Here is a 27,718-nt window from a genome sequence, read left to right as displayed (position 1 = left end):
CTGCTGCATTTTTTCTGTGCAAACATACCTCCTGCACACATACTCATTCCTGATTAGGGGGCCTGATTAGTGGGTAAGGGGTTCTGACCCTTCTTGGGACCCACCAACTCCTCAGAATGTCACAAGGTGCATGTAACACAGAGCTACACACACGAGAAAGGCCCTAGTCTTTTCACAACCCCCAAGCCCCATCCTGAGGGCCGCTGGGATCTCGATGGGGGAGGGGAGATGGGGCAATGGGCGTGGTTGTCAGAAAGAAGGGGGTAAGACAGGCAGAGCTAGTACTTCCCTTCTTTTTTCCATTCTTTCTTACTTTAACAGATATTTTATTACAGCGATGGGCTGGGAGTGGGGCAGCAGACTGTTAGTCATGACCAGTGAGCTGGGTTTCATCAGAGTGGGGCCCCATTGCAATCGACAAGTTTGTGGAGGCTCCGCCCTGGTGGACTGGGGCATGACAGTAAGAGTTTCCAGAATGTTCGCAGGCCAGCTGCCCCTCTTGCCCATTGGACCAGGAGTTCCCTGCTAGCATCTCCTTACTCTCTGAGCCCCTCTGTTTGTACTCTGGGTTTTGATACCCCCTCTGCCTCCTCACTCCCTCATTCTAGTCTCTGGTCTAGAAACTCTCCTCTGGGTTTCCAACTTTGGCCCCAAGTCCCACTCAATCCTGTTGAACTCCTGAGCTTCTGGGCTTCCCTGCCCCAGCCCTCCCACCTAGGGAGGAGGATTGGACAAGAGCTGGCCCGACCCAGTGGGTCTGTGTGGGCAATTTCCACAAGGCAGGGAAGGGACCGTGAAGATTTCTTTCTAGAGGAACCACCTCAGCTCCAGACATGGAGGTGTTTCTCAAACACTTATTCATGATAACTCTGGACTTCTTGTATTGCTAACTGCTTTGACATTTCACCATTTCCCCCTCCTTCCTCTTTTAGTTTTATTCATTTGTGGGAAGTGACTGAAGGAGGAAGTACAAGAGCAAGAGTAAGAGAAAGCAGAAGAGTTGGAAGATGAAGGAGTTGAGTTCATAGTTAGCTCTTGCTGTCAAGGCTCAACACGGGGGACCCGTGTGAAGAAAAAATGTACCTGCTGCTGCTCTTGACCACCCTCTTCCGGCTTTCAGGTGAGTGGGGCCTGGGTCTGCGTTCACGGGAAGAACTTACCCAGCAGGATGAGGGGGCTGGCAGAGGAAGGAGGGGGCCTGGCAAGAACCCAGCTTCTAAGTAGTTCCTCCAAATAAGGTGATACGCCTGTGTGTTCTGTTCTGTTCACTCACGCACTCACCCAAGTTCAGTGCCTACAATTGCCACTGTGGAAATACTGAGCATGGCTCTCAGAATGAACTCAGAGCAGGGCATGATTCCTGACCACACTGGGGCTGATAGTACAAGATGAACAGACTGACAGGCTCAGTGGTCCGGGAAAAGAGGAGGAACTCCAGTTTCTCAGGAGAGCTGGCAAATCCCCGCTCCTGGATTGTCAGATATGAGAATGTGTTAAGGGCAAGGGAAGGCTCTGGGGAGGAGACAAAGGAAGAGGGGGCTTTGAAGGAAAGAAATAAGGAGTTTTCCAGGCAAGGAAGGACAGGTGATTCGAGGCATTTGGGGTTGAAGGAAACAATCGAAGTTGCTGAGGGACCAAAAAAGACCAAGAGGAGGTGAGCTTGGAAAGGACAAAGGGAAAAGGAGAGGTGAGATGTGGACAGAGAGAGTGTTGCTATAAGCTTTAAGTTGATGGATACCATTTTGATGAAAAATGAAGGGAATTTCTTTAACCTCTAAATGTTGGAGCTCTTGAGCTGCTTCTCTTCTCTGTCTAGAGTCACTCCCTTGTTGACCTCAACTGCTTTCTCGGCTTTAAACACCTTCTCCATGCAGATGAACTCCAATTTTATATCATAGCCTGGGCATCTCCCTAGACTCCAGACTCTTATATTCACTGTCTACTCACTCCACATCTCCACTCAATGTCTGCTAGACATTTCCAACAAAGCCCCAGTCTTCCCCTTTGAGCTCATGCCTTCCCTTGCCTTCCCATCTCTGTGTATGATAACTTCTTCTTTCTGGGTGCTCAGACAAAACCTGGGGGCCATCCATCTCTGTCTGTCACATCCCATAATGATTTTCAAAGAATGTTAAGTCAGGTCCCATCTGTCCCGTTGTCAAAATACCCCAATGACTTCCCCTCCAACACAAAACCCAGAATCTTCACAGAGGCTACACACTGCTGGCAATCTGTTGCCCCCACCGAATCACCTCTCTGGGCTCCCCTCCAGCCCGTCTCCCTTCTGACTCAACCTGCTTCAGCCACACCATTTTTTTGGTTGTTCTTTGAATGTGCTAGGTACACTCCTCCCTCAGGGTCTTTGCACTTTCTGTTCTCTCTGCCCAGAATGTTATTCCCCAGTGAGCCCCAGCGGCCAGGTCCTCTCATTCTCCATGTCTTTGCTTCTCACTGAGGGTCCTATTTACAATAGCACCCCTCTACATTATTTTTCTCCATTGTCTGTCCTACCCCAAGAGAACGTAAGCTTTGCAGGGCAGGGATTTTGTGTCTATAACTGTACCAGGTACTGATTAGACACTCAGTAAGTGCTATTGAATGAACAAATGTATCTAATAGAGAAGAAAGTATGTGATTTCTGCAAAATCACCGCCAAAGTCCTTCTCTTTCTACTTTCATAGAATTGAACGATAGAGACTTGAAAATAATTGGAGAGGACATACACTGCTGATGGGAATGTGAAATGGTTCAGTCACTTTGGAAAACAGTTTGGTAGTGTCTCAAACTGTTAAATACAGTTACCATAAGATCCAGCATTTCCACTCCTGGGTATTTATCCAAGAGAACTGAGAACACAAGTCCCCACAAATACTTGTACACTGATATACTTAGCTGCATTATTCATAAGAGCCAAAAAGTGAAAACAACCCAAATGTCCATCATCAGATGAATGGATAAACAAAATGTGGTCTATCCATACAATGGAATATCATTCAGGCATGAAAAGGAATGAAGTACTGATATATGCTACCACATGGATCAACACTGAAAACATGATGCTAAGCAAAAGAAATTAGACACTAAAAGCTGTAAATGGTATGATCCCATTCATATGAAATGATCAGAATAGGTAAATCCATGGAGACAGAAAGTAGATTAGTGGTTGCCAGGGTCTGGGGGGAATGGCCAGTAACTGCTAAAGGGTACGGGATTTCATTGTGGGTTGATGAAATGGAATTCAATATAGGTTATGGTTGCATAAGTTGTGAATACACAAAAAACCACTGAATTGTACCCTTTAAAAGGGTGAATTGTATGCTATGTGAATTAGATCTCAATAAAAGTTAACTGGAGAGGAGAGAGAAGAATTGGGAAGCTGTTGAATTCTCCTGAGAGACGTTTCTGGGTAGCGTTTGACACAAGTGTGCATCTGAGGCTCTGAAAGAGGGTGGGCAACTGGGCAGCTCTTATGGCTTGAGGTGGTCATTCATTCCATCAGCCACAGAAATAAAAAAGATGATTTCCAAGAGTGGTATGTACTGTGCGGAAATTAGAACAAGATGGTATGATGTAGTGGGACCCAAGTGGGTGGTGAAGCTTTAGACTGGGTGGACTGAGACGGTTCCCCTGAAGAGGAGACATTTGAGCCGAGACCTGGAAGACGAGAAGGAAATAGGCACTTAGGGTGAGGGGAACGGGGACAGCCAGGCAAAGGTTCTGAGAAGAAATGAGCCTGGCCTTGACATGTTTGAGGAACAGAAAGGTCAGTGTGGCTCTGTCACATGCTTCACAACAGCTGGTGGGGCAAGTCAGGAGGATGTTATCCTCTCTCTGGGGAAGAAGTCTCATGGCAGAAAGGTGACTTGTCCAGACCTCAAGCCTGGACAGGGTTGAGCTGGGAGTGGGACATGGAGCTTCACCTGGATTTTTGGCATAGCAATGGAGAAGACCGGCTCTGGGTGCAGAGTTGTTATAAGACCAAATGGCCATGCAGGGAATTCATATAAAGGACAGCTTTGTTCCAACGTCTGGAAATGAGGGCACTCGGTGGTGAGTAGACATGAGCCTGTTGGGGTGTGCGTGTTGGGTGGGGGAGTAGTTTGGGGGTGATTGAGACAGCCTGGGGGATCTGTCTGCAGCTAGCAGGCACAGCTGTGAGCTGACAACCCCTGGTCACCAGCCTGAACCTTCATAGAACCCTCCCCAGCTCCTACCCACAGAACTTCCAGTCATAAGTAGCACATTTAAGCAGCACTGCTTCCCTCTTCTGAAGGGTTCATTGTTTCAAAGTACACAACAAGAAATGTCAAGCTGAACGTTCCTACTGAGCTTTATAGCATTCGTTTTCTCAGTCTTCTGTGGAAATGAAGAGGTTTTTAATTACCCTCTTTTTCAAAGAAAAATTTAACTGCCTTGTCTAAATTAAGCCCCACCATGAGTGGTGGCTGAGATGGGGGGACCCCAGATGTGCTGCCTTGCAGGGCAAGCTATTGAAGTCCTGTTATGGGCTAAAGATGGGTTACAATCTAGTCTCTCACAGACAGTGGCTTCAGACACAGGAGCGGTGCTCTGAGGGGGCTGGAGGAGGAGTGGAGCGGGTGGTTCCAAGGACGAGCCCAAGACCTAATGCTCAGGAGTAGATAAGGAGGTGAGCTGGAATTGGGAATTGAAGGGCCAGCAGTATTCGTTTCTTACTGCTGCTGTCATAAATAACCACAAACTTAGTGGGAATTAGCACAACACAAATTTATTACCTTACCGTTCTGGAAGTCAGAAGTCTAAAGTGGGTCAGCAGCAGGGCTGCATTCCTTCTGGAGGTTCTAGGGGAGAATCCCCTTCCTGGGCTCTTCCAGCTTCTGGAGGCTGCCTGCATTCCCTGGCTTGTGGCCCCACATCTCCTCAACCTCTGCCTCCATTGCCACATCTTCTTCTTAAAAGCCTCCCTCTTATAAGGACCTTTGTGGTTACACTGGACTCACCTGGATACTCTCTAGGATACTCTCCCCATCTCAAGAGCTTAACTTAATCACATCTGCAAAATCCCTTTTGCCAGACAAAGTAACATATTCCCAGGTTCCTGGGCTTACGAGGTGTGCATTTTCCAGAGCCATCATTCTGCTGTCTGTGTCATTGGACAGTGCTGTCCAGGTGTTCACTATTTTTTCCTCCTCTGATTTTGAATGTAATAAATGCTCATTATAGACATTTTGGAAAGTACAGAAAAAAATGGAAGAATTAGGAAAAAACCCCAAACAACCCTTTCACCCATGAGATCTTATTGGATTAAGGCATTAAATTGTTACTTCTTGTCTTGTGTCCTTTCAATCTGTTTTTCTATGCATATTTAAAAATATTACTTGAGGGTATATCATATACATGATTTTTAAAAACTCTGTTTTTCACTTAGTACAAAGATTTTCCACATTGTTAAATATTTTAAGCATAATTGTCAGCGTCAGCAATGTATTTCATTGTCTATGTAATTATTTCCCCGATTAATGGAGGTTAACCTTGTTTTCCTTAATTTTACTCTTATGGATAATTCTGTAATGAATCTTTGTCCACAAATTTGTATTAGGCTCCAGTTGTTTCCTGAGGACCAAATCCTAAAAATATCATTAGTGGAGCAAAGGGTTTGAATATTTTTGATATATGTTGCCACACTGCTTTCTGTAATGGTTGAACCAATTAAATTCCTACCAGCAGTATCCCACCGTGCCCATTTTCATCCATACCAGCAATATGTTAGCAATAAAAATTCTGTCAATTTGACATATGACAAACAGCCTTTTTAAAAAAAATTTTTTTTTTAATTCATTTAGATTAATATTTCACATTTTATTACCCCTCTGAATTTCCTCTTTGGGGCTTGCTTCTTCTCATCACTTATCAATATTTCAAATGGGATCTTCTGTTTTTCCCTGTATGGCAGTCTTTATAAAGAGAAAGGATCGTAATCCGTTTTTGCATAATTCATTCTGAATATTTCTCCCACGCTTTGCCTTTTCAATCTTCTTTATTGGCACGTTCAAATGTTAAGTTGTACATAGTCAAATTCAGTGACTCTTTCTTGCGTGATTTAATTTTTTTAATTGTAGAAAATAACAGTATGGAAAAGTGCATAAAACCTCAATGTACAGGTTAAAAAATTATTTGAAAGTGAATACCAATGTTTCACATTAAGTGTGGTATTGCTGTTTTTTTGATAGGTAATCTTTATCAGATAGAGAAAATCCTATTCTTATTCTACTAAGAGTTTTTTTTTTTAATCATGAATGGTTGTTGAATTTTATCAAATAATTCCTTCTGAATTGACTGCAATGATCATATGCTTTTTCTCCTTTATTCAGTTAATGTGGCATACTATACTTATTGATTTTCTATTAAGTGTTTTTACTAGAAAATCTAATATTGATTTTCCAATTTTGCATTCTTGGCATAAACCCAATTTGGTGATAATGGATTATCCTTTTTATATATTGCTGGACTCAGTTTGCTGATTTTTTTTTGTTTCAGACCTTTACATTTGTGATCGATTATGAGTGATATTTGCCTGTAATATTCTTTTTTTTGTACTGCCCTTGTCAGGTTTTGGAATCAAGATTATGATAGTCTCATAATTTTTTGTGTAAGAAAGACTTTATTTCTCCTTTAAATGTTTGGTAGATGTCTCCATTGAAGCAGTATAGGCCCAGAGTTTTCTTTCGGGGAGGTTTATAATAATGGATTTTATTTATTTAAATAGTTACAGGTCTATTCAGGTTTTCTATTTCTTTTTGTGCTAATTTTAATATACTCTATTCTTTTTTTCTAGATATTTATCCATTTCATCTAAAATGTCAAATTTATTGGTATAAAGTTATTTAGATATACTTTTATTATCTTTTTAAATGTGTAGGGACTGTAGTGATGCCCCCTTTCCATTTCTGATACTGACAATTTGTACCTACTTTTTTTCCATTATGAACTGCCTTGCCAGTTACTTTTTAAGGAACTGACTTTTGGCTTTGTTGATCTTCTCTATTATGTTTGTTCCCTACTTCATTTATTATTGTCTTATCTTCATTATTTCCTTCTTTGACTTTCTCCCCCTTCTCCTGTTCTTTTTTCTCACTTTTGAGATAGACATTTAGCTTATTAAATTTATTCCCTTTTTTCTTTTCTAATATATGCATTTAAAGTTATAAAATGTCCTTAAGCCCAACTTCACGTGCATCTCACAAGATTCTTTAAATTGAGGTATAATTTACATTTAATGAAATGTTTATATCTTAAGTGTACAGATCTCTGAGTTTTGACAAATGCGTATATCTTGTAACCACACCCCTGTCAAGATACAGAACATTTCTGTCACCCAGAAATTTCCTTGGTACCTTTTCCACTCACTCTTTTCCTTCCACCATGCAATCACTGTTGTGATTTCTATCACTGTAGGTTAATTTTGCATGTTCTACAACTTCACATAAATGGGATCATAAAGTATGCTCTTCTGTGTATCTCTTTCAATCAGCCTGCTTTTGAGATTCATCCAAGTTGTTGTGTGTTTCAGTAATTTATTCCTTCTTATTTTCTGTGGTATACTGTTGCTATGAATATGCCACTATTTGTTTATTCATTCTACTGAAGGACATTTGAGTTATTTCCAATTTTTCCTTATTGCGAATCAAACTGTTAAAAAAATTCCTGTACATGTCTTTTTGTAGACATTTGTTTTCATTTCTCTTAATAAACACCTGAAAGTGGAATTACTAGGTCATAAGAAAGAGGCATGTTTAACTTTATAAGAAACCAAGAAACAGCTTTCCAGTCTTCCAAAGCGATTATATCATTTTACACTTCCACTGGTCATGTATGAAAGTTCTGGTCGCATTGCATTCTCTCCAGCTTTGAGGTTGTCAGTCTTCTTAATTTTAGCCATTTGAATATCTTCCTTTGTAGAGTGTATTTTATATTTTTAAAAATTGGGCTGTATTCTTTTTATTATTGAGTTGGAGTACTTTATGTATTCTGGTCGTAAGTCCGATTTCGGATACACATATGTGTATATATTTTTTCCATTCTGTAACTAGCATAGTCATTTTCTAAACAATATCTTTTGGTGAATGGAAGTTTTTAAAATTTTGATGACACCCAGTTTATCAGTTTTTTCTTTTATGGTTAGTGCTTTCTTCGTCTTGTCTAAGAAATCTTTTTCTACCTCAAGATTGCAAAAATATTCTGCACATGTTCTTCTAGAAGCTGTGTGGTTTTAGCTTTTAAATTTAAGTCTGTGATCCATGTCAAGTTAATTTTTCTGTAAAATGTAAGGTAGGAATTGAGGTTCTTTTTCTTCCATATGCATATCCAGTTGTTCAGCACCATTTGTTGAAAAGATTCTCTTTTCTTCATCAAATTGCTTTTGTTCCTTTGTCCTAAAGCAAATATGTCAGTTTATTTATGGATTTACCATTCTATTCCATTCATCTGTTTGTCTCTCCTTATGCCAATTGCACACTGTTTTGCTTACTATAGCCTTACAGTGGGTCTTGAAATCAGATTATGTAAGTCTTTCAACTTTTTTTCCGCTAAGACTATTTCCTTTTCTAGGTTCCTTGCATTTCCATGTACATTTTAGTATCAGAATGTCAGTTACTACAGAAAACTCTGCTGAGGTTTTGATTAGAATTATGTTGAATCTATAGATCATTTGAGGGGAGAATGGACATCTTAACAATAATGAGTCATCCAATATATGATAATTTCCCAATTATCAGGTCTTCTTTAATATCTTTTGGAAGTGTTTTGTAGTTTTCAATGTAGAAGTTTTGCACATCTTTCATTAAATAAATGTCTAAGTATTTATTATAAATGCTATTGATTTTTATTTCATTTTCTAGTTTTTGCTGTTATATAGAAATACAATTTTTTTTTTTGCATTTTGACCTTATATCTGACAACCTCACGAAATTCATTTTTTAATTCTAGTATTAATTGTGTATTCTTTAGAATTTTCTATGAACACAACCTGTTTTACCTTTTTAAGCTACATCCCATAAGTTTTGATTTAGTTAAAAATATTTTCTAATTTTTATTGTGGCATTCGTCATCACTCATGGCTTATTTAAAGTATATTTATTAATTTCTAAACACGTAAGAGTTTTCTAGTTATGCTTTTGTTATTTATTTCTACCTTAATTGAATTGTATGCTGAGAATATATTCAATGATTTAAAGCCTTAGAAATTTGTGGAGACCTATTAAATGGCAGGTCTTTTTTAAATTTTAAACTTTTTATAGTAGTAAAAAATCTACAGCACTCAATTTCCCATTTTAACCACAGTTTGGTGGTTTCTCAGAAAGTTGAAAATAGAATGCTTTATAACCCAGCAATCCCACTTCTTGGTATATACCTCAAAGAATTGAAAGTAGAGAATGAAACAGATATTTGTACACCAGTGTTGACAGCAGCATTATTCAAATAACCAAAATGTGGAAATAACCCAAGTGTCTGTCGATGGGTGAATGGATAAACAAAATGTGGTACATACATACAATGGAGTATTATTCAGCTGTTAAAAGGAATGAAGTTCTGATGTATGGCAGGTCTTTTAAATGGTCAAGTTTTGTAAACGTTTTCTGGGTGCTTTTAAAAAATGTGTTTCTGGGGGGAAAATACAATCAATGCAAACTAGAGACTATAATTAATGGAAACATTGTATTATGCTTCCTTTAATATAACAAAGGCAATATACCAAAGCTAAATGCATATGGCGGTGGGGATGGGGAAGGGTATGGGACTCCTGGCATTGGTGATGTTGTCTGACTCTTTCTTCCACTTTAGATTAATGCTATCTTTTCTTTTGTTGCTTTCTAGCTATCATGTTTTTTTTTATTGTTGTTGTTTTCTTCTGTCTTTTTCTCTTTTCTTTTTCTTTTGTCTCTCTGCCTTCTTTGACTCTTCCTCCTTCTTTGTGGAAGAAGTGGAGATGTCCTTATATAGACAGTGGCGATGGTGGTGAATACATAAATACGTGACTACACAGGGAACCAGTGATTGAGGACGGAATGTATGGTATATGAACAAAACCATCTTAAAAGAAATGGGTTGATGAAGAAAGCTTGAGGGCAGTGAAATAAGTGAAATAAGACAGACACATACAGGCAAATATTGCAGGGTCTCACTGATATGAACTAATTATAATATGTAAACTCATAGACATGAAATATAAGTTACCAGGATATAGAATGAGGCTAAAGAATGGGGAACTGTTGCTTATTATGAGCAGAAGTTCAACTAGCGTGAACTTAAACATTTGGAAATGGACAGGGGTAGCATGTTGTGAGAATAACTAACAGTGCTGAAAGGTGTGTAAGATGGTGGAAAGGGTAAGCTCAGAGTCAACGTATGTCACTAGAAGGAAAGTTGGAGGTTAAAAGATGGGGATGTATAAAACAGTGAATCTTGTGGTGGACAATGTCTCTGATATCTCTACAAATAACAAATGTATGACACTATAGCTAGAAGTTAATAATAGAGGGACATATAGGAAAAAGATATATACCTATTGCAAACCATATACTATAGTTAGTAGTATTTTAACATTCTTTCATCAACAGTAACAAATGTACTATACCAATACTATGAATCAATAATGGAGGGGGGGTGGTTAGGGGTATGGGAGGATTTGAGTTTCCTTTTTTTGTCTTTATTTCTTTTCTGGAGTAATGAAAATTTTCTAAAAATTGAAAAAAATTAATTGTGCTAATGGATGCAGAGCTGTATGATGGTACCATGGGCAATTGATTGTACACTTTAGATCTTTGGATAGTTGTGTGGTATGTGAACAATCTCAATTAAAATATATATATATATATATATATATATATATATTTTAAAAATGTGTTTCTTTTTAATTTGCTGGATTCAGCATTCTGTGTGTCCATTAGGTCAAATTTGTTAACTTAATTCTTTATGTTTTTTATATCTTTACTGATATTTTGCCTGATTGTTTTACAATTAATGAAAGAGATGTTCAATCTCCCACTGTGGTTTTGGATTATCTCTTTCTCGTTATAGGCCTGTCAGTTTCTATTTTTGAGGGCATGTTATTAGGTACCTACAAATTTGAATTTTTATGTCTTTCTTTTGAATTGAAACTTTTATCACTATGATGTAATTTTCTTTAATACTTGTAAGGCTTTGGCCTTAAAGTCTGTTTTATTTGAAATTAATAGATTTTTGGGCTTTCTTTGGTTATCATTTGCATAGTTTATCTTTTCTCACATTTATACTTTCAACCTTTCTTCATCCTTATGTTTAAAATGTATCTCTTAAAACCAGTAAATCATTAAAAAAAATCCAGTCAGAAAATCTTTGTATTTTACATAGGACATTTATTTCATTTATATTTAATAAGATTACTGATGTATTTGGGCTTAAAGCAACCATTTTTTCATGTGTTTTCTATCTGTCCTGCCTTTCCTATGTTCCTTTCTTTCTCCTCTCTTGCCTTTTTTGACTGGTTAATTATTTCAGTATTATATTTTCTCCCTTTTGTTAATTTGGAATTTATTTATATAAATTTGTTAATTTATGTGATGGTTTGAAGCTGTATGTACCCTAGAAAAGTATATTCTTAAAGTTAATCCATTCCTGTGGATGTGGACCCCTTGCAAGTAGGAAGTTTTGGTGAGTAGAATCTTAAGATGTGACCCACCTCACTTAGGGTGGGTCTTAATCCTCTTACTGGAGTCCTTTATAAGAGAATGAAATTCAGAAGAAATGAGAAAGCCATGGAAGCAAGAAGCTGAAAGCAATGAAAATGAAAGAGAAAGGAGAGACTAGCAGATGCCACCATGTGCCTTGCTATGAGGCAGAGAAGTCAAGGATTGCTGGAAGTTGGTCTTCGGGAAGAAAGCATTGCCTTGATTATGCCTTGATGTGGGCATTTTCCCAGACTCTAACTGTAAACTCTCATTGTTAAAAGCCAACCCATTGTATGGTATTTGCTTTCAGCAACTTAGCAAATTAGAACATATACTCTCTTACTCTTCTTGTCGTGATTACTGCAGAGATAGTCACAAGCTTCCTTGAATTCTCTAAGTCTTAATATAGATTTATACTTTTATCTTCCTGCTTGGCAATTCAAGGACCTTAGAACACATTATCTCCATTTGCCCCTTCAATTTATATGCTTATGCCAAAATATTTTAATTTTTTTCTCTATATATTTTATTACTTTTAAAAAGTGGGACTATTACAAATCCATACAAAAGCAGAGAAGGTTGTACAATGAACCATCATGTGCCCATCACCTAGCTAAAACAATCCCATCAACTCATGGCCACTCTTTCAATCTATCTTCCAACTCTCCACCCATGCTGCTGCTACTGGATTATTTTGAAGGAAGTTCAAGGTATCATATCATTTTATCCTCCATGTGTGTTTTTAAATCCCCAAGTATATTATTACGTTTGTTTTAAAACTGTCAATAATAATTTTAATTTAATCTTATTTACCACTTTTGTTACTGTATATTCCTTCTTGCTTCTCACAACATCCGTCTTGGATAATTTTCCTTCTGCATGAAGAATAGCTTAAAATTTCATTAAATGAATGTCTGCTGGAGAGACTGTCAGTTATTGTTTCACTTTATTTCACCTTCATCCTTGAAAGTTATTTTTTCAGAGCTTAGAATTCAAGATTGGCAGTTATTTTACTTCAACACATTGAAGATATCCTTCCATTGTGTTCTAGTCTCCACTATTGTTGGAAAGTAAGCTGTCATTTAATTTTTGCTCCTTTGAATGGAATTCATCTCTTTTTTTTCCTGCCAATTTTTAAGATTTTCTCTGTCTTTTTTTCCCATTTTAACTGTGATATGTTTTGGTGTGGATTTGTATGCCAGTTTGAATGTATTATGTCCCCCAAACACCTTTATCTTTGATGTAATCTTGTGTGGGCAGACCTGTCAGTGTTAATTAGATTGTAATTCTTTGAGTGTTTCCATGGAGATGCGCCCTACCCAACTGTGGGTGATGACTCTGATTGGATAATTTCCATGGAGGTTTTGGCCCGCCCACTGGGTGGCTCTGAATTAAATTACTGGTGCACTATATAAGATCTGACAGAAGGAGCAAGTTTGCTATAGCCAAGAGGGACACTTTGAAGAAAGCACAGGAGCTGCAGATGAGAGACAGTTTGAAGATGGCCATTGAAAGCAGACTCTTGCTCCAGAGAAGCTGAGAGAGGACAAATATCCCAAGTGCAACTAAGAGTGACATTTCTGAGGAATTGCAGCCTAGAGAGGAATGTCCTGGGAGAAAGCCATTTTGAAACCAGAACTTTGGAGCAGACGCCAGCCACGTGCCTTCCCAGCTAACAGAGATTTTCCAGACACCATTGGCCATCCTCCAGAGAAGGGACTTGATTGCTGTTGTGTTACCTTGGACACTTTATGGCCTTAAGACTATAACTGTGTAAACAAATAAACCCCCTTTATAAAAGCCAATCCATTCCTGGTGTTTTGCATTCTGGCAGCATTAGCAAACTAGAACAATTTATTTTTTCTTGTTTGAGATTTTTTGTTTGTTTATTTTGACTTCAATCTACAGATGAATGTATTTTGAAACATTCTCAGTCATTACCTCTTTATATATTATTTCTGCATTATTCCCTTTCTCTGCTTCCAAATAAATACATCTTAGACCTTCTCACTGTAGCTTCTGTTTCTTTTACCTTCTCATATATATTTTACATTCTTTTATCTTTCAGTACATCAATCTGGAAACTTTCTTCTGACCTATCTTCCAGGTCTAATCTGTTGTTAATCCTGTTTATCAAGTTCTTAATTTAGATTATTGTGTTTTTTCCAGCTGTAAAACATCTATTTGTTTCTTTTTCCATATTTGCTATTTCACTAATCATGATTATTAGTTCCTTGCCAAAGTTTTAAAGCAAGAGTTTATTTCTTTCAACAATGTTTGCAATCTGTGACTGATACATGGAATCTTTAGAGTCTCCCTGTGTTGATTCTATTTCTATTGTTTCTGCTAGTTTGTTCTCATATTGTCTATCACCTTGTGTTCTTGGTTCTTTCATTGTGTTCTTTTATTACATATTTGGAAATATTGTTTGTAAAAATAATTTCAGGATGAAGATGATGTTATCTTTTTTGGGCAAAGATTTTCTTTTGCTTCTGCCTGAAGCCTGGGGGCATTAGCAATTATGACAGTGCTAATTTAAGTTTGAAGTATTCTGGGATACCAGATGATTTGAAGCCAGGCTGCGTCTTTGCAAGTTTTGAAATTAATAAGTTCCTTTTAAAAAGCTATTCACTGTGATGTATTTTTGTATATGGTAAGCTACATAAGTGTCGGGACAATTTCTGTTTTGCTCACCATTGATTCCTAACTCTTAGCACAATTCCTGGCACATCATAGGCACTTAAAAATATTTATTCAATGAATAAATAGTGATAAAATACATTATATTAATAGATATTCTAATGTTAAATCATTTTTGAATTTCAGACAGAAAACCTACTTGACATAGTGTATTCTTCAAATATTCCATTGCATTTCAAAAATATAGATATATGTGAGATTTAGAACTTTTACCTATATCAAGGGTTGCAAATTTAGCCTCCTACAAAGTCCAGGAAGATATTATGATCTTCTTAAAACTTTCACTTTCTCACTTTGAAAGATTTAGGATGCAGAGAAATGCTTCTTTTTACTGCAGGAAAAACAACTTCAAGAATGATGAAAAATGGAAACTGATAGTAAGTCTCAGTATCAGAGAGACACTGGGGGAGTAGCAAGGGCGATGGTAATTGAGAGAGCAAAGGACTCTTCCAAAGACATAGCCCTTATTCCACTTTAGTCCATTGTCCTCATGCAAGAAGTGGGTTCTGTGATTTCAGATCTTTTCATTTTCTAAGAAAAACCAGAAATCTGGTTTTTGTGGGTAACTTCTCAATTTTTAAACACTGTATTAATTAGTAACAAAAACAAGAACAACAGGTGTAATAAAGCATGGGCCACAAAACACCCCAATCTGCTGCCTGAGTCTGACCGTCACTGCCCATCTCCAGATCTATATTCATGGGTAAGGTTCTTTACTATAATTTTCTTTGTGCTACCTTTGTCAAGGTTTGATGTTAGAGATGTGTTTCACAAAATGAATTTGGAAGATAGCCAACTTTTTATGCCATGGAATCAGAAAGTAAATATAGCAAAGGAATCTTTGTTTCTTTAGAATCTTAAAAAGCTATTGGTAAAACTGTCTGGAAACAGAGCCTTTATTGGTACAAATTCTTTGATAACATTAATTGTTTTCTGTGATTATTGGTCTATTTAGGTATTTTTTTTTTGAATTAATTTAATTGGTTGGTTTGTTTTTCCCAGAAAGTTATCCTGTATTTTTTAATCTTCTATTTTATTGAGTATATATTAATGCAAAGTTCTGCAATTATAAAGTATCCTTTTATAATGAAAAATTTTCATTTCTATTGTGATAAACTCATTTTGATTACACGTGCTATGTTTTAGTTTTATTGATTACATGTGCTACAAATTTTCCATTTTATTGTTGCTTCTCTTCCCACTTCTTCTCCCCTCTTCCTTCTTCCCTTCCATCCCTCCTCCGTCTTCCTTTTTGCTTCAATGAACCAGTTTCAAGACGTAGTAGGTTAATATTGCTGTTTTTATTTTCTAAATTATTATTTTCTCATTTATATAATTTTATTCTTCTTATTTCCTTGGGTTTACTACTTATTTTTTTCCCCAGTGTGTTGTTTAAAAACTTGATAAGTTTCTTCCTTTCTAAAATTAATTAATGCATGTTTTAATCTGAGAATTTACCTTTTTCCCCATTTTAAAAAATTGAGATATAATCCACATACCATAACACCCACTATTTTAAACTGTATACTTCAGTGGCTTTTACTATATTCACAGACTTATGCAACTGTCATCTCTATCTAATTGCAGAACATTTTCATCACTTTTAAAAGAAACCTAGAGACTTCATGCTCATTTACAGTCACCATTCTCCCCTTCCCCCAGCCCCTGGCATCCACTAATCTACTTTCTTTCTCTCTGGATTTGCCTATTCTGGTTATTTAGTATAAATGGAATCTTACAATGTGTGGTCTTATGTGTCTGGCTTCTTTCACTTAGCATAAAGTTTTCAAGGTTTGTCTATGTTGCAACATCTAATAGTACTTCATTCCTTTTTATGGCTGAATAATATTCCATTGTATGGATATGTGGTATTTTGTTTATCCATTCATCAGCTGATGAACATTTGGGTTGTTTCCACTTATTGGCTATCATGAATATTGATGCTACGAACATCCATGTACAAGTTTTTGTGTGGACATATGTTTTCAGTTCTCTTGAGTACATACCCAGGAGTGGAATTGCCGGGTCATATGGTAGGTAACTCTATGTTTAGCTTTTTTTGGAACTGCCAAATTTTCCCCAAGAATTTACTTTTGAATGCAGTTTTGGCCATGCCACGTAAGTTTTGATATGCAGTGTTTTCATTTTTGTTATTTTGTGAGTGTCTGTGTTTTTTATGTTATCTTTAATTGGATCAGGTTATTTTTACTTTTCTTCCACTCAATCTCAATTCTATTTTCTGTAAATTTTCAGATGTATTTTTTATTTCCCAAAGTAATTTCAGATGCATTTTATCTTTGAATATTTAGCTTAATGTGGTCTTTTCCTTTGATGTGCAGAAACTTTTTCATAGTTCACAAAAGAAGACTTAAGAACTCATCTTTCTTCAGAAGGGTGTGTGTGTAGTTTTCTTAGTTCCCCTCAGATGTCACAGAAAACAGATTCAAGTGTGTGGCTCCATGTCTGTTCATAGCAGACATTCATCTGTTAGTGCAGCTCTGTTGATTGGCGGTGAAATTGTTGGACCGCTTTGAACTCTGGCTTTGCAAGAGATTCTGGTACAGTCTAAAGCTTTCATTTGTCCAGGGGCAATACTGATCACAAAAATAATAAAGAAACATAATATAATAATATAGAGGTAGGTGCTGCCCTTATCCCCATTTTTGTAGAAAATGGAGGCACAGAGAGGTTAACTTGCCCAACTTCACCCAATTTGTAAGTGCTTGAGCCAGGAATCAAACCAAAACTGCTAGGCACAGCCCTTCCCCTTAGCCAGGACCTTGATTATCTCTTGGTACATGAAAGGCTACGTTCTCTCTCCCCCAACATGAATTGCTCCCAGGGCTCCTTCAAGTGCTCCAACATGCTTCTAGTTCCATTTCAAACCTATGTCTCAACAATGAAAATATTGGTTTATGGCCAGTACATTAATTGTCAGAATCTATCCATTCTGTAAATGGATCTGCCTTTCACTTGGTTGAATAGTTTGTGGGCAGAGGTCTCATTTAAGGTATTTCCATTGCTCTGATTGCCTTCAGTAAAAACTAGGCTAAAAATATCATGCAGAGAAACATCCTGCAGCAGTTTGAGGAGAAGAGCTAATAAGGCATGCCATGTGGCTCATTCTTTAACTCGCACTCAAATCAACTCCATTAGATTTTGTAGAAGTCTTACAGGACACAAGAGAGCAGGGCAGAGGTCGTGCTCTGTTTATACCTAAGCTTTGCTTGCTTTTATCATGAAAGTTTGCTTTTGTTAGGAAGTTTGGAAATGGAATTCACACTAGTTTAATTGAAAAAAGGGGATCTGTGTGATATGGATTCCATAACACATGGAGATGAGTTGGCCTCACTATTCCGGTCACTTTCAAAGGCATTCCTTCCAGACCCGAGGCACGGCCTCTCCGTAGCCTCTGATATGGATGCTTCAGCGGGACCTCCCAAGGTCATTGGCACAAAGAGTCAACAGTAATTACTCTTCCGTGGAAATGGGGTCTTCAAGCATTTCCTCCCCACCAGACAAGTAGACACAAAAAGATGGTTGCCAAAGGACATCCCTTGAAATACAAAGATTATATTGGCCATACTGGAGAGAAAGAGGTGAATTATAGGAAGCTATTATTGTTCAGTGTCAACATGTTGTTTCTTCTGAGATCTGTAGTTTTGTTCTTCAGTGATTTTCCTGGTGGCTTTGACCCAGTGGAATTTTGGAGGATAAAAGGTCTGTCTCATGGAAGGTGTATTCTTTCCTTGACTGTTATTCAACTCATGAGCCACCTGGATTTGGGAGCTTCATGCAGGAGGCTGTGGCCCTGCCCTTTGGGTGGGAGGTGACAGGTACATCGATTTGTGTTTTCCAGACTGTTTCTCCATCCTGGGTCCAAAGAGAGTGAGCGGCCCAGAGAGGGGTTCGGTGACCCTGCAGTGTCACTATGACTCAGGGTGGGAGACCTACAAGAAGTGGTGGTGTCGAGGAGCTGATTGGGGTTCCTGCAAAATCCTCATCATAACCACAGGAACGGAGGAAGAGGTGAAGAAGGGCCACATATCCATCAGAGACAACCATAAAAGTCACACATTCACCGTGACCATGGAGAGTCTCAGTGGAAAAGATGCTGACATTTACTGGTGTGGGATTGCGCGAGCTGGATTTGACCTTGGGGACCAAGCTGAAGTGACCGTTGACCCAGGTAAGAGTGGATTCTGGCCCTTGAGGTCCTTCTTGTGTGACAGAACTGTCAGCAGGCCAGAGAGTGGTCAAGTCCTGGAGTCTCATAGAACCCCGACTGGCTGCTTGGGATGGGGAGGGCCAGTGCTTCTCATCCAGGGCCTCTTCCAGGATGGGAGAAAGCCTTTCTGGATACATTGTTTACTCTGCACAGCTTACAGTCTGGGTCTCTTGCCCATAGAGATGGTCCTTCATTCCAGTTCATGAACCAAAGTGACCCCAATCCTTGGCAAAGCTTTCCTGGTATTCTGGAGCCCAAGTGTGCTCTGCTCTGTGGAGTTCTGGCCTGGGACTCCACAGCCTTTGCTCCTACCCCCATTCTGTATCCAACCCTGGGGGAGACAGAGGCTCAGCATGCTTAAGTTGTTGAGATCTAATTCCTAAGGTCTGGAAAGCCCCCCTTCACCCCCACCAGTCAAATGGCTGCTCTCCTGGTGCCTGAAATCCCACCATGAGTCATTTATGTGTTTGGGCTTAACGATATTCTCTTCCTAAGTCCTTCTAGGATGAAACACTCCTGGGAGGGCCAGCACAGAGGTCCCCATGCCTTGGTTTGAAGGAGTTTATCTGTTGGGCTCTGCTTCTGCTGATCCCCAGACACATGGCAGGGGCTCGTGGGGCTCTCATGCCAGAGTCAACAGGGCCCCCCACCACACCTGGAACCTATGGGGCATGTTGCAACGTGCAAAGCACAGTAGGCACATGGTCTTATTTAATAGTCACAACATTCCTGAGAGGTTGCATCCCCATCTTAGATGCTTAGTAACTTGCTCCAAATAAAGACTTTTTTTGTATATTAAGATTTTGTTTAGGACTGGCCCTGACCTTAGAAGTCACACATCTAGGGGATATGCCCCTTTCCTTGCTGGATAAAGAAGACCATGGGGAAGCATCGGGGGAGGCACTGTCACAAGGAGCAGGAGTCAGGTTCAGCTGAACTCCAGCTGCCCTTGTCCTGAGGCTCTTCCTGGGCTCCCTCCACCCTCTCAGGGCTGGATTAAAACCTTCCCTCAACCTGTGACCTCCCCTATTTGCCCCTGAGGCTCTTGAGTCTCTAAGAGGTCAGGGAGGCATGAGAGGTTCAGGCTGCACCCCCTCCCCATAGCGCTGCTCCAGGCTCCTCAGGCCGGGGCAGTCTGCTCCCCCACACCCCCAGGCTGAGCCGTGTGCAGGGCTGGGATGGGCCAGCAGGCAGAGTGGTATGTGATCTGCTTTGTGTGCCAAGCACCAACTGCATTGTGGACTACCGCCTCCACCACCAACACGTTTACATCACCAGCTGCCCCAGAAGAGACGACAGGCTCCCCAACTCTGAGCAGTCCCCGCTCCAATGGCAGGTAAGCCCCCTCCGATCTGTTGTCCCCTGTGTCCCACTTGTCCCAACTCTTCCAATGGGGGAATGCTTTGCAGTCCCAGGTCCCAGCCAGAGCTTGGCCTCCAGCCCTCAGGCTCCTTTGAGAGGGTGAGGATGCTTCCCGACCTTCCCACTGGCTCTCAGGCCACACAATGTCCTGTTAGCCCCTGCAGATCCTCCATCTTGGAGCTGACTGCAGTTTGTAGGTTTGTTGGTTGGTTGGTTGATTCATTCATTCTTACTGAGTTAATGTCTATGTGGCAGGCCCTGTGCTGGGCTCTGGGTACATGAGACATGCCTCCCCCCCACCCCCACCCTGTCACCCGCCCTGGGAGGTCAGAGCCCAGTATGGGAGAAAGACAAGCAGGCAGTCAGATATGACAGTGTGGGTGTGAGCCTGAGGCTGGTGGGGATACAGGGTTGGCTTTTGGTCCAACTTCTGGGAGGCGAAGGGGGGCTCTGGGAAGTTCTGTTTCCCCTACTAGCTGTAATGGCCATTTTGGCACAGACAGTAATACTGATAGTTCCTCACACCTCTAAGGCCCCTGACAGCTCACAGAGGACTTTCTTTCCCATTATTTTGCTTTCTTTGACCCTGCCTATGACAACTGTGTGAGGAAGAAAGGGCAGATGTGAATGTTCCCATTTTACAAAGGAAGAAACTGAGCCTCAGTTTGCTTCCTCAGTAGGGGGCACATGGGGCTTTCTAGAAGCTGAGGGTTCCCTTTTCATTTCCCACTTCTTACTTTTCTTGATTTTGTTACTGCATCTACCAAGGTCTCTTATTGCTGAGTCCTCCCCACAAAATCTCTATAGGCGGACCCCCAATTTTTTTTCTACCACCAGGGACTCCACTCATTTCCCCTTTCCTATTTGCCCTCTGTTTTGAAAGTTTTTTTCTACCAAACTGGTTTTAATAAGTGTTTGCTAAGGAATTTCTTCATTTTATTGTTCAAAGCCATACGTAAATACCAATTAGAGCCTATGATTAGAAGGATCATTTATTTATTCAACAAAAAATTATTAAGCATCCACTCATACCTGGTCCTGCCCTCGAGGAACTTACAATTTAGAGATAATTAATATAACCACATAGAGTTGATACAATTGATTGATGAATTTATACTAGAAATTTCTATGAATACAGAGATGAAGAAGAGACAGTCCTTACTCTCAAAGAAATTACAGACAGGAGGCAAGGTGGTCAAGCAAATAAGAGAATATGGGAGTGATAATCATAGAGATGGGGCAAATCCAGGAAGGTTAGAAGAGACCTAAGTCAGACAGAGCAGGTCAGGGGACATTTCCTGGAGGAGGTGAGGTCCAAGCCAAGAGTGAAAGGGTGAGTCAGAGATTGCTGGGTGAAATGGGGAGCAAGAGGTTGAAGAGGAGTGGAAGGAAAAGGTGATTCCAGTTTGGGTGAACAGTATGTGCAAAGGCCCAGAATTTGAGGAATTTAAAGCTGTTCACTGTGATGGAGCATAAATTGTGAGTTTTCCCCTTCTGGTCTCAGAGGAATGATGAGAAATGAGGCTGGAGAGTTAGCAGGACCTTGCACTTTGGATCAAGTAGTGTGGACTTTACCCAGAAGATGATGAGGAACCATTGAAGGGTTATAAACCAAGGAGTTTTTGCTGCAGTGTGAAGAGTGGATTGGGTGGAGGAAAATCCGGAGGGAGGGAGATGGGTAAGGAGGCCATCTCTATAGTTTAAGCAAGAGGTGATAGTTTTGGGTGGTGGCAGTAGGATTTGAACGCAGTGGCCAAATTACCAAACTTACAAGACTTAATAGTGGTACAATGGATTACTAATTGATAGGCTGTGGGGAAGGAGAGGAGGGTGAGTCAAAATTGACTCCTATATTTCTAGCCTGGGTACAAAGTGAAAGAAAGATCTATTGCACGAGAAACAGAGCATATGGAGAGCAGGTTTTGAGAGAAAGGTGATGAGTTTTAAATGCTTAGGGCCCAGCCAGATGGAGGTGTCCATGAGGTAATTAGATACCTGGGTCTGAAGCTCAGAGGATAGTCTGTGCTGGAGACACAGATCTGGGAAGCATTGGCAGCAAGATGGAATGATTGGGAAGATATGGGAGAAGTAGAACAAAGGTGAAGTGTAGATCCCAAAGGAGCCCATTCTCAGGATGTTTAGAAGAAGAGTAACCTACAAAGAAGATCAAGAAGGAGTGGCCAGAGAAGGAGGTGGGAATGTAGGACAGGCTGTGTCTTGAATGCAAAGAAATAACTTCCAAGACGAGGTTTGGCCAATAGGGTCTCAGGGAGATGAAGCAAGATGAGGACTGGATATATCCATTGGGTTTATCCCCAGATAGCTAACCGGTGCCCTTGGTGAGAATATTTACAGTGGAGTGAAGGGACAGAGGCCAGACTTCATTTTGAGGAGTGAAGAGGAGGGGAGCACATGGGTAAGGAGTAGAGACATATCTTTGATGGAAGTTGGCTGTAAAGGGGAAAAGGGAGTAGGATGATGGTGGGGATGGGGGGATGTGGGTTCCAGGGAGGGACTGGAGAAGGTTCAAACACCCATAGGAAAGAGCCAGCTGAGAGGAAAAGATTGATATTACAGCCCAAAGTTAATTTGGGCGTTTTGGTTAGACAAAGCAGTTGCATGGAGGATAAATTCATTCAACATTATGTTTCATACTGGAAGACATTAATGAACAGAGCAAACAAAGATCCCTGCCTTCATACAGCTTACATTTTAGAAAGAGATATACAGACAACAAGCATAATGAATTTGTAGCAAATCATCTACAGTAGGAGGTGATAAATGCTATGGCAAGGAAAGAAAAAGCAGAGCAGGGTTCAAGTAATTGAGAGTGTAGGTTGCAGAGTAAAATAGGGTGATCTGGGTGGGCCCCATTGAGAGACTGATTCTTGAGCAAAAATTGAGGTGAGGGAGGGAGCTAAGCAGAGATGTGCAGGGAGCAGGTTCTGGGAGGAAAGAGCAGCTGGAATGAAGATCCTGAGGTGAGAGCCTAGAATATTGGAGGGGCAGCAGGAAGGCCAGTGTGGCTGGAGTAGAGTGGTCAGCCTTGGGTTTCTTCATGGGGTGTAATGGGGGCCACTGAAGGGTTTGAGCAGAGGAGCGACCTGCTATGACTTTTGGTTAAAAGGATCCCTCTGGCTACTATCACAAGAGGGTGAGTGTAGAAGCAGGGAGACCCATGAGGAGCCTGTTGCCCTACATCTTCTGTTAGGCTTCTAGACACAGTGAAGCTGTCTTTGGCAGCCTTCTCTCCTTTTTTACCTTCGCTGAGGGCACCCCAGGAGTAGGGGTTCCCAGTCTGGAAACCACAGACCTGCAGGTCATAAGGTGTATGCCACCCCCCTACCCCCCTGCTACCAGGTGGGAGGTGAGCCTGAGTGCAGGGCCCTCCTCCTCTTCTTCTAGGCGTGACATCTTGGACCTCAGCATCCTCCTTCCCCTCATCTTTTCCGTGTTTCTGCTTCTTTTGGTGGCAGCCTCACTCCTGGTTTGGAGGACATTGAAGCGACAGAAGAAAGGTGAGAGGGCCTGGTTGAGCTGGGCCGGGGCTGGATTGGGTGGATGTGTGTGGGGCTGGCATTGTCACCCAGGAGCCATCTGGTCCAAGGGATTACCCACAGGGTCTGGAAGGGACACTGCCCCATAAGTTGCTGGCAGCAGGCAGACCACGGGGTGAGGGAGAGCCCAGAGCTTGTAGGTGAGCCCCGAGGTTTTGGCACTAGCTGCTTGAATTGCACGTCATTGCGTCTCTTCTCTCTCACCTGCCTCCTTCTCATTTTCTCCTTTTGGCTCTTTGATCTAGAAGTGGCAGTTGTCTCAGGCAGGCAGACCAGTCCAGGGTACCCGTGCACTCGAGTAGAATCTGTGTGATTGCCAAGGAGGTACAGGGCTGACATGGGACAAGGAGACGTGCACACACACACACACATGTGGCACATGCACATACACTGGGTGCACACACACTCTGGGTTTGATCAAAAAGATTGACTGTGGCCTCTACTTTTGCTCCTTCTTCTGCTCCAGTCATTTCTCAGGCTGAACTACTTGCTTCTTGAGGAAGAGCCTCCTGGCTCACGAACCTGCACTTTGAAACCACAGGGTCTGGCCTCAACCAAACCTTTTCCTGTTTGGCCTCACTTCCATAATCTCACAGCTGTCAGACTCTCACACTCTCAGAACCGACTGGTGTCTCAGCTCTGTGGGGCTCTCTCCGGCTCTGCTCCCTCCCCACAGCCTGGGAGTCTTTTATTCTGGAAGACGGAGCCTGGCTTATGCATCACTTCTTCTCCCAAATGCAATGTCCGTGACCTAAGTTCTAAATATTCTGTTGTCCTTGGTATCTAAAAATCAGGAGGGAAAACCTCTTGTTTCTTTGTTGTCCCTAAAGCAGGGGGCTTTGAGGGTGGTAGGGGAAGGACCAGAGGAGACAAAGAAATACAGGAACCAGCAACCACTTCAAAACTGGCTCACCCTTGCTGACCCAGCTCACGCAGTCCACCGGGAGGGCAGCTTGGAGAAGTCCACTGCCTCTGCGGAGGACTTTTCTGATTGAGCACTATGTGCCAGGCACAGCCAAACCCTGGGGATGCAAAGAAAGGACATCCCAGCCACCCAGCGGCTCACAGCCTCCCTGAAGACTAACCAGCATTAGTTAGTGGAGTGAAGGCAACAAGACAGAACAAGTCAAGTGCCATGGGAGCTGGGGAGGGAGGGATTTTTGGACCACCTGGGTGGCTGGGGAAGGTAGGTAGGACTCTGAGTTGACTCCCAAAGGATGAGTCAGTTGGAGGGACAGTGGAGTTACCGGCAGAACTTTGGCAGAAGTTACTGGCTGAGCCTGGGCTTGCACGGAAGGAAACTTAATCCCAGAGGAGCTGAAGGCTGGCAGGGCTGCTCCATCAACTGATCGCATATTCTATGATGTGGGGAGCAGGTGGGGTGAAGGCTCCTTACTTTTCAGGAGGAGAAATGGTAGCCCAGAGAGGTTAAGTGGCCCAGGTCACATGGGCGCCACTTAGGATCAGGTCTCCTATCCCTGGGATTGGAGCTTGGTTCACCAATTTTCTTACGCATTCCTCTTCTCCAGACCTGGAAGTCCCTGGGAGTCTCGGGGCTGGGGTTTCTAACTGGCTTGTTTTTGTCTTTTAGCTGCTGGGATGTCCTCAGAGCAGGTAAGAGGGTCCCTGAGGTCAGGCTGGAGAGACCAAGCGGCTCCTTTCCGTCTTTCCTCATTCCCCATCTCCTGGGGGCACGGGGATGAGTAGTGTCCATATGGCCAGGCCCCCTGCCCGGGAGGACCGGGGTGGGGAGCTGGAAGCAGCCAGACGGTTGGACAGCTGGGAGGGGCGGGCGGACAGCCTGGGAAGTGGGGGCGCAGAGGGAACCGGGAAAGGGGACCTAGGAGGGCAGGGAGGCCCGAGCCCTCAACGGCAGAGGCATCTGTGCCCCCAGGGGAGTCTTGTGCTTTCCGGTCCTGTGTTTGCTCTCCCAGGTGCCCCAGCCCCCGGAGGACGGCCTCTGTTACACCAACCTGAGCCTGCAGCGGACGGGAGCCTCCAAGGTCCCCACCCGGACAAAGAGCTCCGGGAGGTCCTCCTGCACCCTGGCTGCCGGGTCGGAAGTGGAATACATCACCATGGTACGGCCCTTGGTGGGGGCTGCCAGAGCCGGCCATGGGCATCCTTTAGGGTGGACTTTCTCCCTCCCTTTGGGGCACAGCTGAGGAGAGCAGGAGACAGGCAAAGCCACGGTGGTTGAAACATTTGCCCAAGGACCTTTCCCAAGTGTCCATGTCGCAGGTGCCAGGCACACAGAGGCTGTGCAAACATGGTCCTTGCACTGGACCAGGGAGACCAGGGTGCCAAGTGGCCCGTGGTGCCAGGCCAAGGGTGCTTAACTGGTGGCCGAGTTAAGGCAGAGGCCCTTCCGCTAAGGCTGATGCTCAATGTGTTTGGGGGGCAGGTGGGTGCAAGGAGGGGGAGCTGGAGAGCTAGTCCCTGAGGGGTGGGTCTGTCTGGGACCCTCTAGGTCCCACAGCCTCAACCCAGGACCCCTCTACCCCATGGGGCCGTCTCCTGCCTGCCTCTCTGATCCTGCACCATCTCCCCTGCAGGCTCCCTTCCCAAAGGAGGACATTTCCTACGCCTCCCTGGCCTTGGATGCCATGAACCAAGACCCAACCTACGGCAATACGGGCCCCCTCCTGGCCCATGATCCCGCAGGGCCCCATGAGGAGGCCACTGAGTACAGCACCATCAGGGGGCAATAGCCTGTGCACCAGGCCCCCCGCTCATACCTCACCCGGAGCTGTGGCTCACACGTTCCTGCCTCGTCTGCCTTCTGCCCCCAGCCCCTCACCAGGACCGACGATGACGGAGACCTCTGCCGGGTCCAGTCGGAATCAGCCCGGCTCTGGCTCGGGCTTAGGACCTCGACTCAGGGGGCTTCTGGCAGTTAGAACAGGGGGCTGTCCTCCTCCCTTCTTCTCCCACCCAGCTTGGGAGGGAGCTGGAGGGATGCTCTGGGGCTGCCGTGGGAAAAACAATAATATGAATAATAGTAGTTAACCTTATTTATTGCTGACCATGTATGGGGAGCTGAATAATGTCCTCTCTGCCAAGGTAGCCACGTCCCAATCCCCGGAACCTGTGGGCAGTCCCTCATATAGGGAAAGTGACTTAGAAAATATTAAGTTAAGGATCTTGGGGTGGGGAGATTTTCTAGGTGGGCCCTAAATGGAATCTTGGGAGTACTTATAAGAGGGAGGCAAAGAGGTCAAAAGAGAAGGCAGACACGGAGATGGGAGTGATGCAGCCATGAGCCAAGGAGTGCTGCAGCCTGGAGAAGCCAGAAAAGACCAGGAATGGATTCTCCCTGGAGCCTCCGGGGGGAAGCAGCCCTGCCAACACTTTGACTTTAGCCCAGTGAATCTGATTTTGGACTTCTGGCCTCCAGAACTATAGAAGAATAAAGTTGTGTTATTTTAAGCCACTGAATTTGTGGTAATTTGTTAGAGCAGCCAGGGGACACTCATACACTTTAGGGCAGGCACACTCTTGGCTAAGCATTTCACATAGTGACTAATTTAGTTATTATGACAACCCCACAGAGGCGGCTCTGTTACCCCCTTTTTACAGATGAGGAACCTGAGCCCAGAGAGGTGCAATGTCTTGAACCAAGTTTTATCACCAGCAAATGGATGAGTTGGAATTTGAACATGGGCATTTGGCTCCAGAATTCGGAGTCCAGGCCCCTGCCCCGCACCAAGTGTATAAGGAGGATGGTGTGTGTGTTACACGCTTGCATAGCTACTTGCACAGGGAAAGGCAGTGGTGTTTCCAGATGCCAAACTTATTGTCTCTATTCTAGAGTCCTGGCAGCTCTGCCTCCAGAATATAGCCTGAGTTCCATCCTGCTTCATCATCTCACAGTGACCAGACCAGTCCAGTAACCATCAGATCCCCCAACCGGTCCCCCTGCTTTCATTTTCTGCCCCTCAGTTCATTCTCCTACAGCAGCCAGAGTGCTCTTTTTAAAGCACAGATCTGATCATTCCTGCTTATAAGCTTCCAGTAGTTTCCTTCCAAGGTCCATGAGGCCCTGATGACCCATGGGCCCCTGTCCACCCCATTTGACCCATTTCCAGGGGCCTCACTCTCCTTCGATCCCTCTGCTCCATCCATACTGGCCTTGCTTCCATCCTTCTAAGAAGAAAAGTCTTTCTCCCTTCTCAGGGTGTTGGCAT

General features: G+C 42.5%; 2 protein-coding genes across 8 annotated transcripts in view; one reads left to right on the top strand and one right to left on the bottom strand.

Annotated features, from left to right (window-relative positions):
- Nucleotides 1-27,718, bottom strand: part of RAB37 (RAB37, member RAS oncogene family) — a 69,880-nt gene that overhangs the window by 24,470 nt on the left and 17,692 nt on the right. The gene's annotated exons all lie outside the window — the stretch shown is intronic.
- CD300LF (CD300 molecule like family member f) lies at nt 919-26,964 on the top strand. 7 transcript variants are annotated; one of them, XM_037808663.1, is made up of 7 exons: nt 919-1,120; nt 18,244-18,573; nt 19,837-19,948; nt 23,380-23,492; nt 25,123-25,145; nt 25,466-25,612; nt 26,087-26,964. In XM_037808663.1, the coding sequence occupies exons 1-7, from the start codon at nt 1,078-1,080 to the stop codon at nt 26,240-26,242; spliced, it is 924 nt and encodes a 307-aa protein (XP_037664591.1). In that variant the 5' UTR covers nt 919-1,077; the 3' UTR covers nt 26,243-26,964. The 7 variants fall into 7 exon arrangements, with proteins under 7 accessions (XP_037664591.1, XP_037664594.1, XP_037664596.1 ...); XM_037808666.1 differs by having other exon boundaries at nt 944-1,120; nt 23,451-23,492; XM_037808668.1 differs by having other exon boundaries at nt 945-1,120; nt 19,891-19,948; nt 23,451-23,492.

This window comes from Choloepus didactylus, chromosome 18 (assembly GCF_015220235.1).
Source record: "Choloepus didactylus isolate mChoDid1 chromosome 18, mChoDid1.pri, whole genome shotgun sequence".
In the NCBI taxonomy this organism is placed as follows: domain Eukaryota; kingdom Metazoa; phylum Chordata; class Mammalia; order Pilosa; family Megalonychidae; genus Choloepus; species Choloepus didactylus.
Note: the sequence above shows the minus strand (reverse complement) of the source record. Positions and strands in the feature narration are given on the sequence as shown.